Source organism: Pelophylax lessonae (genome assembly GCF_965119305.1).
Source record: "Pelophylax lessonae genome assembly, chromosome: 1".
Classification (NCBI taxonomy): domain Eukaryota; kingdom Metazoa; phylum Chordata; class Amphibia; order Anura; family Ranidae; genus Pelophylax; species Pelophylax lessonae.
The window spans coordinates 745383042-745399283 of NC_138768.1; the positions used below are offsets into that span (position 1 = coordinate 745383042).

General features: G+C 41.9%; 1 protein-coding gene across 1 annotated transcript in view; it reads left to right on the forward strand.

Moving 5' to 3' along the window:
* CORIN (corin, serine peptidase) overlaps window positions 1-16242 on the forward strand; it is a gene marked incomplete at its 5' end in the record, with an annotated part of 372660 nt that overhangs the window by 167341 nt on the left and 189077 nt on the right. The window contains 1 exon segment of the mRNA XM_082265807.1: window positions 8197-8407. Coding sequence (XP_082121933.1) covers window positions 8197-8407 — 211 coding nt within the window.

Below are 16242 nucleotides of genomic sequence, written 5' to 3' on the forward strand. Positions count from 1 at the left end.
CGATCGTCGGCCGAACGATCGGCTGTCTTTTGTCCGAGGGCTGTCTTGTCTGTTGAAAACTGCAAAAGACTGCACACGAATTTTGTCGGCCAACAACAGCCGACTGCAGAAGTGATGTCATGTGATGGTTCACTTTCCTTGTCTTTTTTCTTTTCTGAGCATGCCCAGTCTTGCAAATCTGCTGTCTGTCGGCCGAATTCTGTACTGACTGGCGAACAATCGGCCGTTCTGGTGTCGGCATACAAAAATTTTAATGCTTGCAAGACAGATTCTGTTCGGCCGAAAGTGCGCTGTCGGCTGTCGGAAGCATCATACTAACAAGCCGAATCTTTTCGGCCGACAATCTGCACGTGTGTACGGGCCTTAAGTGTATTATCCACCAAGTGAATACAATTGCTAAGCAAAAAATGGTGAGTGTTCATACAAGTGCTGAACAAAAACTATACAGCAAATATTAATGTCCAAAACAAGTGCTGAACAAAATCCAATCTCTTTCCAAAGAGAATAGTGATGTAGAAATTGTGACGAAAATAAACTGGTGATGAAGTGATTTCGGCAAGGTGTGACAGTTTCCCACCACCTCTTAAATGTGCTTCTTACCAGAATGAAAGATAAAAAAGGGCATATAAATGATAATCGTTTCCAAGAAACTTCCGATGACACCTCAAAAACTCAGGGTGAATCAATATTCCATTCACCAAGTAACCAGGCAGCTCCTTACCAGATGTAATGAAATGAAGAGCGTTTCAAATCATTCCTTTTTCCCTGTACTTGAAGTGATGGGAAAGTTTCTCCTGGCACTTGCACTCGGTTTACCATCCACAGCAATTCCACATATGAGAGAAAAGCAAGGCAGGCCACAAATAGTGCATTATAGTGCATTATCCCCAAGTAAAATGTATTGTTTATTGTCTAGCTCACTAGATTGCTTTAAAAAATACCTGGATTTTTTCCTAGGTATACATAATAATAAATGGGTATTAATATTTATAGGTAAAGTTGATCCGGGGAATATCCGTTTGCCTCTCGGGGGATCAGGAAGGATTTTTTTTCGCCTGCTGTAGAAAATTGGATCATGCTTTGCTGGGGGTTTTTTCCACCTTCCTCTGGATCAACTGCGGGTATAGGATTGTGTATATGGGATTGTATGGTTGGGCTTTCTTTACTGTTTTTTTTTATTTTTATTGGTTGAGACAGATGGACTTGTGTCTTGTTTCAGCTTGACTAACTATGAAACTATGTAACTATGTAACATTTAGTAGCGGTAGTAGTATTGCAGCTAAATGTTTAACTTTCCACTGTAACCCTAAGGTTCAGTTGACCAAACACCTAAAAGTTCAGCCATTTGCTGAACCTTCCTAACTACAGACCCACCTGCAGCACATACCAAGAGAGCACAGAAATTTCCATACACTTTGTACACTATTCAGATAGACCCTTATATTATTTCCTCTGGTCAAATGTTCTTTACCTATAGTGTTAGGCTATTTTTTCCATTGGTTGCATGTTTTTAAGGTTGTTTTCACATAATATTATATGTTAGGGAATGTTATGTTTGCTTTGCAAAAAGCAAAACCTAAGCCCCCGTTCACACTAAGGCGACCTGTGAGGTGACCTGGTCGCCTCACAGGTCGCCGTAGGTCGCCTTCCATAGGGAAGCTGCGGACCCGTTCTAATAGGAGCGACACAAGTCGACCCGGAGGCGACCGCCATAGACTTCAATGTTATGAAGTCCGTGGCGGCCGCTCCGAGGTCACGGCGCGCTGCTCGCACCGCGACCTCGGAGGTCGCCCCACGAAGTCGGATCGCCCCTATGTGAACGTAGCCTAAATCTGACATTTCAAACATATTTGACAATAATAATAACAATTTACAAACATTTCAGGTGTTTATGTGACTTTTCGGCGAATGCTGAGACATTTGTAAAATAAACCTTTTATACATAGACCCCAAAATATACGTTTGTAAAGCCGAAACTCTTTATTTCAATTTGGATAGAAGAGGGAATAGTTAAGACCCATTTTTTTTTCTTCCTCAAATAGTAAATGATATAGAATATGCTAGTGCTATATAAAAAAAAGTAATGATAACCATATTATTTATAATAGAAGGCAGCTCCTTGGTTTCTAAAGAACCCACAGAAAAAGAAAAAGGACACAGTGAGATAATTTAATATGACAAGCAGAAACAAACCCAGAACTGTGTTTGAAAACTTGCAGTAATAACCATGTTTCTATAATCTTCCATGTGAGATATAACATTTTCTATGGAGTATGTGGTCACCATCAGACACATGAAGACTAATATGACTGCCTCGCTTTAATGTTATTTAACCTAGTCTTGTGACAACTGTTTTGGTGTCATTGATCTTTACTAATAAAAGATGATTTGCTCTTTGCTTATCATTTATTATATTCTTCTAGCATCTGCAAATTAGTATAAAAGTGGGTCAGTGACTAGATGTTTATATTTAATTCTACAGCACATCACACCACTGATTCCCATGTGTAGTATAGAATATAATGGTTTTTCCATGGTTGTGTGAGCATACTGATTTATGCACCGTCATGTAGAATCTGTTAGTCAATCATAGAGCAACCATTGGCAATAGTGCCCAAAGATAGACATATGTTATCCACTAACCAGTGGCAGAACTGTATATACAACAACCCATATTGCTGCTATGGAGCTTGAAGGTGGAGGGGGGCCCACTTAGAGAGGTTGGCAAATTAAATGTGTAATTCTGTGGAAAAAGTATAACAAAACATAACACAGTATTCTGAAGATTACAAGGAGGCTCGTTGCTCCATCCAATCCATATGGTGCCTAGATTCCACTCATGGCTTTGTGGTTCTCTTGGGGAAATCTATAATTTCAAAGAAAAGACAAAAATACTGGACACACCAGTCTAGTGATTTATCATAAGCACCATAAATTAATAAAAATTGAAAGCTTCGATATTTTTTAATTAAAATAATAGGCATGTTCTCCTTACTTGCTCTGTGCAATGGTATTGCGCAGATCTACCCGATCCTCCTCTTCTCGGGTCCCCTGCCAGCATTCCTGGCTCCACCTCTTCAGTGAATGCCCCCATAGAAAGCTGCTTTCTATGGGGGCACTCATGCAGGCATGCTCCCGGGCTACCTTGTCTGCCGCTGCTCATGTGCACATCGCTGGAACGAGATAGGGCTCAGGTAAGTATAAGATGGGGGGGCAAGGGGGATCCTCTGGCACATTAATACTTCCCTCTGCTGACCAGCTTTATGGAGATGCTGATTTCAATTTCCAGCAGGTCTTTGTACCTGCCCACACTGCCAAAAGTATCAATACCTGGTTTAATGATCATGGTATCACTGCGCCTGATTTGCCAGCAAACTCGCCTGACCTAAACCCCATAAAGAAACTGTGGGATGTTGTCAAGAGGAAGATGAGAGATGCCAGTCCCAACAATGCAGATGAGCTGGAAGCTGCTATCAAAGCAACCTGAGCTTCCATAGGCAGTGCCACAGGCTGATCGCCTCCATGCCACGTCGCATTGATGCAGTAATTCGTTATACAAGAGGAGCCCTGACCAAATATTCAGTGCATACTATACTGTACATGGACATACTTTTCACAAAGCCAACATTTCTGTATTAAATTCTTTTTTTTACTGGTCTTATGTAATATTTAGATTTTCTGAGATACTGAATTTTGGGTTTTCACTAGCTGTAAGCCATAATCATCAAAATTAAAAGAAAGAAATGCTTGAAATATATCACTCTGTGTGTAACGCATCTACATATATAAAATATATGAGTTTCACTTTTTGAATTGAATAACTGAAAAAAATTAACTTTTTGATGATAAATCCAATTTTATGAGATGCACCGGTGTGTGTGTGTGTATATATATATATATATATATATATATATATTGATTTTGTGTTTCAAACTTTATCATACCCGAGATGTTATAAAGAAGAACGCACAGTAAAAAAAAAATCATATGTAAATAGTTGGTTTGGGCTGCTCGTCCTTAAGAATTACATGCAAAATAATAGTACCACTTTCAGCACCTAAAATCGGAAACAATCATACCGCCAGGGAGGTTAAAGTCCAATTCCCGAAAATTGGAAAATACACTCATGCAATGGGGCTGTGCCTGCACTGCAATGGTTAACTGCTTGTTTATTCTAGGGGAGAGTAAAAGCAGTTTACCTACCTGATTCTCCACTCCCTTGGCAGAAGGCGCTCCCTATCCCTGTGGCGGTGGAGTGTGCCTCAACGTCATCATGTCTAGTGCAGGGCTATGGACCCAGCTATGGTCTTGATGACATCAGGGCCTTATACTGCTTGGAGCAAGGGGGTAAGTAAATCATCTTTTCTTTGCCTCCTTGACCTAAACGAGCAGTTAATCCTTGCAGTTTGGGCACAGCCCCACTGCAAGGGAGAATTTATACGTTTTTGGGAACTGGGCTTTAAAGTGGTTGTAAACCCTTACATATACCCACTGAAGTAATCTGTAGCCTTAGGTGATTCATAGAGATGAAACAAGCCCTCCTACATAAGTTGTACATGTTTATCTGCAGCCCTCTCTTCTCTACAACGTCTAAAACACACAGGTAAAAGGTTTTTTTTTTTATGTCACACACTGCACATCACAGAGAGGAGGGCAAGGACACCCGCCCCCTACATGGTCCCATAGGAAAACATGCACAGCTGAGGCTGTCAATTACCTTTTGTGTGCTGGAAGGGGGTGTGCAGATAGCATAGGGAAGACAGAGGAGACAGTGCTTTGGATAGAGGCAAGTACACACTATAAAGGGATATGAGAAAACGACTAAAAAACTTTATTGAAATCAAAGAAGGTAGCGTACAATATACTCACAAATGTATACTGATAATGTATGGCCATACAAGGTTGTGAGGATGCCATCACGCTATCCAGCAGTAGAGAAGTGTCTTCGAAGCGAGCAGTCCCTATTTCCTACATGCTTGTACATATCCTATGTTTTTTGAGTATATTGAATGCTACCTTCTTTGATTTTAATAAAGTTTTTTAGTGGTAATGCACAAGGTTGGTGTGCCCTTCTCTTGTCGTTTTCTTGTAGTGCTTTTTGGATACCCTTGGTCCTGAGGAGGGCAGTAAGACCGCTCCATTTGTGCCTAAAAAAACACCTAGATCATTTACCTTTCCACTCGAGTGCAGGAGAGATACTGTTTTATAAAGGGATATGCCCTGTTTATTTTTCAACTCAGAAGTTTACAACCACTTTAAAGTGTTCAAAAAAAACAAAATGAATCAGCGCTCAGCGGTAATACAAAAAAGCAGCTATTTCAAAAACTGTTATACCAGCCAAACAGAAATAAAAAACAAAAAAGCAGTGCTAAAGTGATATCTGGTCTAATGCACTCAAGCAAGAAGGTGAGTAGAGATGATCATCACAGGTGGAAGACATACATCAAAAAGCGATGGATCCCAAATACTCCCATAGTAAAGTCCATCAAAATCATTGTAGTGTTTATTAGGAAATAGATGGCTACAATTACCTTATAAAGGTCATAAGCAGACAATTATGGCAAAAACTTCCAGCAAGCTGTCGGCATCCAAACTTCGCTCATTCGCGGCTCTTCATGCGTGATGACATCGCCTCAAAGCCACTTCCGACACGTTTCGTCACCAATGACATCGATGGGGAATGGGCCAAGTGACGGTCAGCACAAGAACGATTAAATAGCGTCTGGGCATGCCGGAATAAAATAGATAACAATGAACCGATGTATGAACCCGGCCCGAATACATCCAAAGAAATGGAAACTAGTGGGCCTAAAAGGAGAAAGCACCATCTAGTAGATACAATTATTATTACTAGATTGACAACATACTGAATCAATTTTGTTGTTTATTCGTTTTCAAGTTAATATGGGATCCATTGCCTTTTGAGGTATGTCTTCCACCTGTGATGATCATCTCTACTCACCTTCTTGCTTGAGCGCATTAGACCATTATAATTTATGGTCCTGCTAATTTCGGTAAGAGGCGTGTGTTGGAGGGTGTTGGTGGTGGCGATCCCTTCTATGGTTTTCGGTTGCAGTACACTGTTCTGGAAGGATTGATGCACTATTTTTCATTGGACTATTTTATGTACTTATATTTCACTGATTTTTATGTATAGATTGTTTTGTTTTACTGCATATGGTCACTCATGTGTTACACATTATTGTTTCATATATCACTTTAGCGCTGCTTTTTTGTTTTTTACTTTAAAGTGTTACTAAACCCAGGAGCCCGAATTCACTATATCTGGTCTCCCACAGTACACGGAAATTGAATAATTTTAGTAAATATAAACTGCTAAATACCTTTTCTCATCAGCAATATATAACAGTCTTATGACTTCTATCAGTGTCTGGTTAAAGCTTGTAGGATGAGTTTTTATTCTCCTCTGACAATCCTATGAGACCGCAGGACCCCTGACCCTCTGTCTGGACAGTGCTGATTGGCCCTGTGCTGATCACATGCACTCCCTCAAGAAAAAAAATAAAAAAACTCTCTAGCAATACACACCAAATTGAACATGTACAGAGTGACTCCAAAGGCTCTGTCTTATCAGGAGATGGACTGGGGACAGTGAAAGAAGGGGAGGGTCAGAGAAGACAGGATCAAACAGCCTTATTACACAATGCAGAGGATTACCCCCTTAGGTTCCACAATGAGTATAAAAAGCATGCTTTATTGCATATACACACTGATTTTAATGTTGTGGGCTGTAACGGATCAGGGCACCCCAGACCGGGTACCTCCGTTGACAGATGCTCCTAGTGCTTTCCAAGGGCTCCAAGCACTCCACCAGACACCGTAACCACTTCAGACCCCACGAACCGCCGCAGCTTGGTTAGGGTCTCGCAATCTCCTACCCACCCTGGACCTACGACAAGGCTCCAGGTTCCTGTGGGTGAACCTCTCTTTCCCCATAGAGTGCAGCAGAACAAGCTCTTACACAAGCTCTTACAAGAGCTCAGTGTTTCTCTAAGGGAGTATGGAAGACAATAGCAATCCCTTGCAGCAGATTCCCCCAATAAGAGACAGGACTCTAGATTGAGGGTGAAGGAACTCTAGAACAACTTTATTGAACAAGACTTATATACAGTTTTCACCCACAATGTTACCACCCAGATGGACCTTGTTGAAGACTGAACATAATATTCACCATCCAATAGGAACAGAGTTTTACACTCTCATACAGTGTACAAAATATACAATGTGGGACAATCCCCCCTCCCCCTTAGCATCCAATCCACATACCTATATACATCTCATAATACGTTTCTCTTAAGGCAGACAGACAGAACAATGGGAGGTCATTAGCACTTAACAATGAGAGAGGGCAATCCACATTCCCTCCCAATACACAACAAAAGGAAAACCTTTCTGACATTGAAAGATATGTAATATACACAGCATATAGGAATTACACATTTCATGGCAAATGGGAATAAATCTTAATATTTCTATATGGAGATATTGCTGGCAAATATGAAGCAATCCAAACCATTACTTATCTGTCTTTAAAGAGGTTGTAAACTCGCATATTTTTTTTTTTTTTTTTCACCCTGCAAGAGAAAAACATAATGAGCTAGTATGCATCGCAAATTAGCTCATTATGCAATACTTACCTTAGAACGAGCCCCCGCCGTGCCGCTCACTCACCTCTATGACGGGCGACATGTCCAGTCGCCCGTCTTTCGGGATCGCGGCATCCGGCCATCTGATTGGCCGGAGCCGCGGTGACGTCACTCCCGCGCAGGCGCGCGAGAGCCGACAGTCACGGCACGGGACTCTGAAGGAACGGCACCAGCGGCCGTTCCTTCAGAGCGCATGCGCCAGTGACGTCATTGGCTGCATGTAAGGTAAATATCTCCTAAACGGTACATGTTTAGGAGATATTTACAGTACCTATAGGTAAGCCTTATCATAGGCTTACCTATAGGTACAAGTTGTAGAGGAGGGTTTACTTCCTCTTTAAATTCCAGTGACGGTGAATACTGTCACATGGGTTTAGTAACACTTTAAGCCTTAATTCTTATGAACTACCTCCACATACAGCTTTATGCCACCCAGACATGGATAACCTCTGCTTTATATACTGTAAATTCTCTGTGTAGTGGTTGTGTTGATTTTGACTGTTTTTTTTTTTTTTCCTTTACTTTTCAGAAACTTGTGTAAACCTCACATACAGCCAGTGCCAAATGCTGCCGTACAATCTGACTGTTCCAAAATCTGTGTTCTCCTTTGTGAAGAGTATTGATATGGAGATGTTCTTAAAGTTCTTTAGTTATCTCAGCCGCCTCAGCTGCTATCAACACATCATGCTGTTCGGCTGTAGCTTGGCTCTTCCTGAATGCATCAGTCTTGGCGATGACAGGTATTTGGGAGCTGGAATCATCAATGATTACAATCACTCTCTGTGAAATACTTGTTATCTAATCTGTACTAAACTATTTGTGTGCTAAACACATGACTTAGCAGAGGAGGCATGACAGCAAAACATTTGTCACATTGTCTGAAATCATGCCGTGGGAGGATTTCCTTGGAAGTTACTTTAGTGGGTGAACCAAAGACACACGTGGTCCTATGCTGGCCATACAAGGGGGCATTTTCTAAATATTTTATAACTAGCTTTTAATTGAAAAAATATGGATAGGTAGCTTTACAAAATGTAATTCACCCTATATATTTAATATACTAGTCCAAATATAGTCAATATGATGTACTGCATATGGCTGAAAGGGAACGTGTAGTGTAATTCATTGAGCACTCCTTAAAGGGTAACTCCTCTTTTGTGGGGAAAAAAATGGCAAATAAGTATAAAAAAAATACAACGTATACAATTGCGACACAAGTCATATTGTAATTGAATGTTATTAACCACTTCTGGACCGGAAGGATTTGCCCACTTGATCACCAAGCCATTTTTTGCGATTCACTACTGCGTTAGTTTACCATAAAATTGCGCGGTCGTGCGACGCTGTATCCTAATAAAATTGATGTCCTTTTTTCCCCCACAAATAGAGTTTTCTTTTGGTGGTATTTGATCACCTGTGCGACTTTTATTTTTTTGCGCTATAAACCAAAAAATGCGACAATTCTGAAAAAAAAAAACCAATATTTTTCACATTCTGCTATATAACTTTCCCCCCCCAAAAAAAAAGTAATTTAAAAATCAAAATTTTTCATCCTTTTAGGCCAGTTTGTATTCTGCTACATATTTTTGGTAAAAAAAAAAATCCCAATAAGTTATCGCATCTACAAACTAGGGGAACGTTTTATGTCATTTTTATTTATTTATTTATTTATTTTTTACTAGTAATGGCAGCAATCTGCAATTTTTTAGCGGGACTGCGATTTTGCGGCGGACAGATCGGACCCCTAACTGATATTTTTGACACTTTTGGGGGGACCAGTGACATTACTACAATAATCAGTAATAAAATATGCACTGTTACTGTAATAATGGCACTGGCAGGGAAGGGGTTAACACAGTTGTGATCAAAGGGTTAAAGTGAGCCTAGGGGAGTGTCTTCTAACTGTATGGGGAGGGACTTGTGAAATGAACACAGAGACCTAGGATCCTATATAGAAGGATCACAGGCCCTCTGTGATCATTTCAGAGAGAACAACTGTCTGGTGTGTATACAACAGCTGACCGTTCTTCTCTCTCAGCAGGGAGCGATTACGGGAGCCCGGCCGCAATCACGGCCACCGTCTCCGTGGATCGGCATCCCCGCTACCTAGTGGATATGGGAGCGCATCGCCGGCAGCGCGTGCTCGCTCCCAGCACTGCTCCCGCAAACCGATGTACGAGCCAGCCTGTGTAGTCATCAAGCGGTTGAAAATTACCTGTTCAATCTGCAGTTCTGTCATTTTCTGAAAGTGCAATGCAATATGGCTACTTGGAGGTGTTCTGTACACAGAAACATCATTCCCTGCTTTGTGATTGGCTCACCGATTTTCCCAGAAATCTGCACTACGATAGTATAAGTATAAGATATTAGATTTCAGACATCTTCTGCAACAAAAAATGTCATTTTTGGTGATATACTCCCAATGGGAACACTTCTAAAGGGATGCAGGTTTCCTCATTAGAGCCCTGCAGGTGCAGCAGCTGATTGATAATTATGAAACCACTCTTATTAGATTCACTTTCCCACATGGACACAAAAACACACAATGATTTCTTCAGAAAAACAAAAGGTAGGAATCTGCAACAAAGTTTGTTAAAATCCTCGCAATGTGCATAGATCACCCAGACGGGAATGTTTTTTTTTCTCAACAAAAGTGGAGTTGCTCTTTAAATTATTATTTCAGCATTTATTTATGTAACTCACATATTTTGCATGCTTTCTGTCCCATAGTTTTGTTGTATTAAATCTAGAGCTTGTTAAATTAGCCCCTAGGGCAGTGATGGAGAACCTTGGCACCCCAGATGTTTTGGAACTACATTTCCCATGATGCTTTACTACACTGTAGAGTGCATGAGTATCATGGGAAATATAGTTCTAAAACATCTGGGGTGCCAAGGTTCGCCATCACTGCCCTAGGGTGACCACCCTCACCACCCTTAAATAATGTTTAGATACAATATCAACCACATAGGGAGTGCATTGTTTTCCATGAGTCAGCTGATTCATAAACTTGCATTATGAGAAGGAGAAGTAAAGCAGAACTTAACACTGCAAAGTAAGAAGCAGAGTCTGTATGATCAAGGCATGGCTACCTCATGTTCATATGTAATTACAGCGTAAACACAGGAAAAAGTTGTTTTCCTTTTTTATTATAATTATGTATTGATTGCATTACTTACATTGTACCAGTCTCTATTTTTCATGGATATGTAAAACATAATTTAAAAAAGAATATGTATGTTCTTTGCTCATATAAAGCAAAATATCAGGTTCTTGTTACTTTAGGGACTCTTAAAAGTCTTCCTAAACCCTGATTCACTACCAGGCTAGTATCAGATACTTTTGCAGTTAGAACAGGATTGTACACTTTTCCCCTTATGTGACAGTGATTGGGTATACCGGCACCATATGCTACTTTGGGGAGATGCGGAGGGTGTCACATATTCCGCCATACCCAGAAGCTGCAAGTTTTTGAACAAATCAGGAAAGAAAAGGTTGAATGTAAGTTATGTTATGAACTGATTTATTTGCCCAGTATTAGTCTGTGTACTCATTTTTTTAATATTATTTTAAACCTTTATTTTTTTTTGTATTCCTTTCTCTTTTTATTTTTTATTCTTCTTATTTTTTTGTTTTGTTTATTCTCTTGTCCTTGTGCTCTGTTTTTTTTTTTTTTTTAATAAATATCCTATACGCATCAATTGGTATTTTATATATTTTATTTTAATATTTAAAATTAGTAAGGTTTATAATGATTGCTGGTTTTCCCTTTTTTTAAATTGCTCTTGACCTTGCTTTGCTTAGATTAAATAATAATCCTTAAAAATTATTTATTTGGAGTTTTAGTGCCGGTTCACATTTGTGCAATGCGGGAACGCTGCGAATATACAGCGTGTTCCCGCAACGCTTCTGCACCCCTGGCAGTTCACACTGCCATATGCAATACGTTGGGGGTGTCAATTAAAAGTTAACGACATCCCCAGATAAGATTACATATCGCAATGCGATCTGTAAGTTTGCACAGAATCGGATTGCACTAGTGTGATCCACAATGCGATCCGATTCTGCTGCGGACCAAAAAAAGGGTCCTGTGCGTCTTTTAGTGCGATTGCGGTGCAAATTTAGCCATACAAACTGTATAGCTGAATTTGCACTGCACAGAGAGCGCATGCAATTTTCGGAGCAGTGTGCTCCGAATTACATACGATCTCTCTGATCGCACTAATGTGAACCAGCACTTAAAGTGTTAAAGTGTTAAAATATATAAATATATGAATCAGTAAAACCTGATTTAGAGTTGTTGATTTACTAAAGTCAAATAGACTGTGCACTTTGAAAAGTGCAGTTGCTCCAGAGCTTAGTAAATGAGGTAATGCTTCTTGAAAAGAATACCCAATCAGATGCAAGGAAAAAGAAAATTAAAAAAACAGCTTTTTTGTTTGCATGTGATTGGATGATAGAAGTCAGCAGAGCTTTTGCTCATTTACTAAGCTCTGGAGCAACTGCTATTGCAGAGTGCAACTGCACTTCGTAAAGTGCACAGTCTATTTGCCTTTAGTAAATCAACTGCATAGTCTCTGTACTATTTTGTTTAATTTGTGTTCATTATTTGTCCTGTAAAAAAGAAAAGTCTAGTACCGTATATACTCGAGTATAAGCCGACTTTTTCAGCACGTTTTTTTATGCTGAAAAAGCCCCCCTCGGCTTATCTCGAGTCCCTTACCTGTTCTCCCTGGGGCTGAACGAACGTCAGCGGCGGCCGGCTGACATGTTCATTGCGAATGCGCCGCCGCCACTCGGGAAAGCCCGTATGCATCCGGCCATTCTCGGGCAGGCGGCGCACGCGCAATGACGTGTGGCGCTGGGCACCACCATTTTTTATTCTCGGGGATGGTTAAGTAAGACCCCCTCTGCATATCCTGCATCATACCCTCAGCCCTGCATCTTCTGCACCATGCCCTCAGTCCTGCATCATGCCCTCAGCCCTGCATCTTCTGCACCATGCCCTCAGCCCTGCATCATGCCCTCAGCCCTGCATCTTCTGCACCATGCCCTCAGCCCTGCACCATGCCCTCAGCCCTGCATCATGCCCTCAGCCCTGCATCATGCCCGCAGCCTCTGCATCTCCTGCACCATGCCCACATCCCCTGCACTATGCCCGCATCTCCTGCACCATGCCCGCAGCCCCTGCATCTCCTGCACCAGGCCCACAGCCTCTGCATCTCTTGCACCATGCCCGCAGCTTCTTCCTCTCCTGTACCATGCCCGCAGTAGCTGCTGCATTTCCCACCCTAGGCTTATACTTAAGTCAATCCGTTTTCCCAGTTTTATTGTGGTAAAATTAGGTGCCTTGGCTTATATTCGGGTCGGCTTATACTCGAGTATATACGGTAGATTTTTAACAAAAATGTAGTTGATCAAGAAACGAAAAAAACTGAACAAAGCAACTCACCACCAATAGATTTATTATTATTTATGGTATGATACGTACAAACAATGTGAGCAAAATTCCAGAAAAAAACTGTTGTGTGTATATATATATATATATATATAGCCTTACAGTATGTACACATTTTATGCTGCAGCATTGTTACCTCATCATAAAAACCATGGCACACATAATAGACAGTCTCTCCTTAGGAATGAACCAGATTTATTTCCATGTATGTGCAGTAGAAGTGAAGTCATTTCCAGATCTCCAGGACTGTGGACAGGTGGTTATAAAACTTTGGGGTGCTAGGAGGGAGTAGGCAGTAGTCATATTAATGAATAACTATAAAACAGTATAAACTTTAGGAAGCTGTAACAGGAATGTCTAGATTTTATATCATTTTGTAGAGTGGGTGAAGATATGAGAAGTCAAATTATAATACAAGCCTCAATAACTGTAGGGTTCTGTGTTGATAACTTCTCTTTGAACATACTTCCCAATGTTCTTAGATGAGACAAAGGGACACCTTTTAGCACAAAGTTTGTTAGACAAGTCACACCCCTGCCACAGCCCCAGTTGCACAGAACATAATGAAGTAAAAAGGAAGAAAAAACTTTTTTTTCATTACTTTTCCATTTGATCTGCTTACAGAAGAGGAGGAAAGAGGGGCTTAATTCCACTTGAGGGACAGTTGTGAGCGATGTGTGAATGGCAACATTCCTGTTGAGGACTACATTCCATTTGTGTTCACATGGGCTGTAATGTATACAGACAACCATGACCAAAGACCTCAGGTGTTTAACTCGTAGTAAAGGGTCATTTTATTTCTTATAAAATAAACGTATCAGTGTAAACTACTGAGAACGGCATGTATGACATAATCCTTCAATCCAGATGTGTTTTACCTTTACTGGCAGCTCTGTGTTCAATCCTGGAAGACTTCCATATTCAGTGTGTGACTTAAATGACAGCATTAACTGACAAATAAAATATATGACTTTTCTGAGTAGTGACTCATGAATAAGGCAATTAAAGAGACACTGTCATCAACTTTAAAAAATTCAGGTAAAATCACAGAAAACATTTAAGGTAAAAGTGCAAAAATATACATTTCTGTTTTCTCGTTCGTTCACTGACAGACACAGCTTCAAGTCTTCAGACCATTGGGCTTATGCTCCTGCTCTCTAGGAGTAGAACTAGGCGGAAACCTTTCTGGTTATGCCCTATGGGGCAGTCCCAGAGATTATACCATCACTTCCTGCTGTAGGACCCCAGTTTTTTCTGCCTAGTCAGGAGTAAGGAGCTAGCTCTCTGCTGGGATCTGTGGTCCTGGCATTTTTTCCTATTTAAATTGAATTTTTTTACTTTTTCTTTATTATTTCTGTTCCTGTGTGAACTACAATCCACTGTTCCTGTTAGAACTACAATCAACAGCCAGACTGGGTGACATACTGGATATTCTAGATCCTTACGGTCCTCCCAGTCTGGCTTCAAGCGCGACCCGACTTCTAACTCCTCGCTAAGTTGCTGTGACATAGCCCCACTGGATGGGGGCTGACCGGCGAGTGAAATACCTCTTGAGGTTGCATAGCACTGGTCACGACAGCAGTCATGACCAGAGTCGCAGCGTACCTCAGGCCACAGCACCCCCATTCCAAGAAGGTCCGGTGGGCTGCTGGGAGTGGCGCCCGTCTGGTGACCATGGTATGGTGAGAAGTGTCCCCCCTCCTTTCCGACGGAATTGTTGGGGTGATCACAGGCCCCCCCCCCGGGGAGGGTAGGCCCCCCTGTTACCTTCCTCCCCCTTGTGGTTCCCCCTCCTCCTTGCGGGGTACCCCCTTAAATTTGGATACCCTCATCTGTCCCCTCCACCCGGCCCCTGTTTGAGGGCATGGGTGAAATTGGGCAGGGGGACCAGATGGTGCTGGGCTGGAGGAGCGGTGGGTTATGCCACTGTCGGCCCCTGTTAAGGGGTGTCCGTACCTGGGTGCGGAGGGGGGGGTCCCTTGGGTGGTCCCCTCTGTAAGTTTTTTTTCCGTGGGGTCCAGGGTCCAATGCAGCACTGCATGGTACCACCATTTTTCTGTGGTTTCTGTGATTCCCCTTTCGGCAACCATATTTCTGTAGTTCAGCGGCCATGTTTTTGCGTCCACGCACGCTGAATGCTCTAATAGTGAGGATGAGTCCTCCTTCTCTGCAGCCGCGCATGAAAAAGCGCTGGTGGAGGCCCTGATTGTATCAGTGCGGGGAACTTTAAAGATGGAGGACTCAGCTACTGCTGAGTCGGCGACGCCAATGCAACTTGGCACCCGCAAATCTTCCAAGGTGAATAGGATTTTTCCCTTTGCTGCCTATTTTGAAGAGATTGTCACTAGTCAGTGGGGTTCCCCAAAACTCATGGTTGGAATATCGAAGCATTTTGCTAGAAAATATCCCTTTGAGGAGTCTCTTCTGAAGAAACTGACGGTTCTTCTGTCGGTTGACTCTCAGGTTTCCAGGCTGAATAAGACACCCTTTTGCCGGTGGAATATTCCCCCTCTTTTAAGGACCCCGTGGACAAAAGAGCGGAGGCTTTGATCCGGTACTTTTTCATTGTGGCTGGTTCAACTTTAAGACCGGTATTTGCTATCACCTTGGTATCCCAGACCTTAACGGAATGGGCTAAGGTTTTGCACCAGGATCTGGAGGGGAGTCAACGTCCTTCTGAGCTGGCAGACCTGGCGGATCAGTTGATCCAAGGGTTACAGTATATATGTGATGCATCCCTGTCCAAAAGGGTTTCTGTGACAGCGGTGGTCCTTCGCCGCATAATCTGGTTGAAGTACTGACCAGGCTTTTTAGAAGCTGACCAGGCTTCTAAAAAGGTACTGACTGTATATCTTCCCTTTGTAGGTGACTGTTTGTTCGGTGCCTCTATAGAAGAGTAGATTAGAAGCCTTACAGGAGGCAAGAGTACTTTGCTTCCACAGGCGGCTAAGGGCAAGGAACCTCACCGTAAGAAAGGTCCCTTCTTTTCGGCTCACAAGCGACCCTTTCGTCTGTCTTGATCGCAGCACAAGGGCTCGATATCCACCCATACCTTTGCGGGAGGCTCCAAGAGACCCTGGAATGGTAAGTCCAAAGCGGGCTCAACTGGTTCCGCAG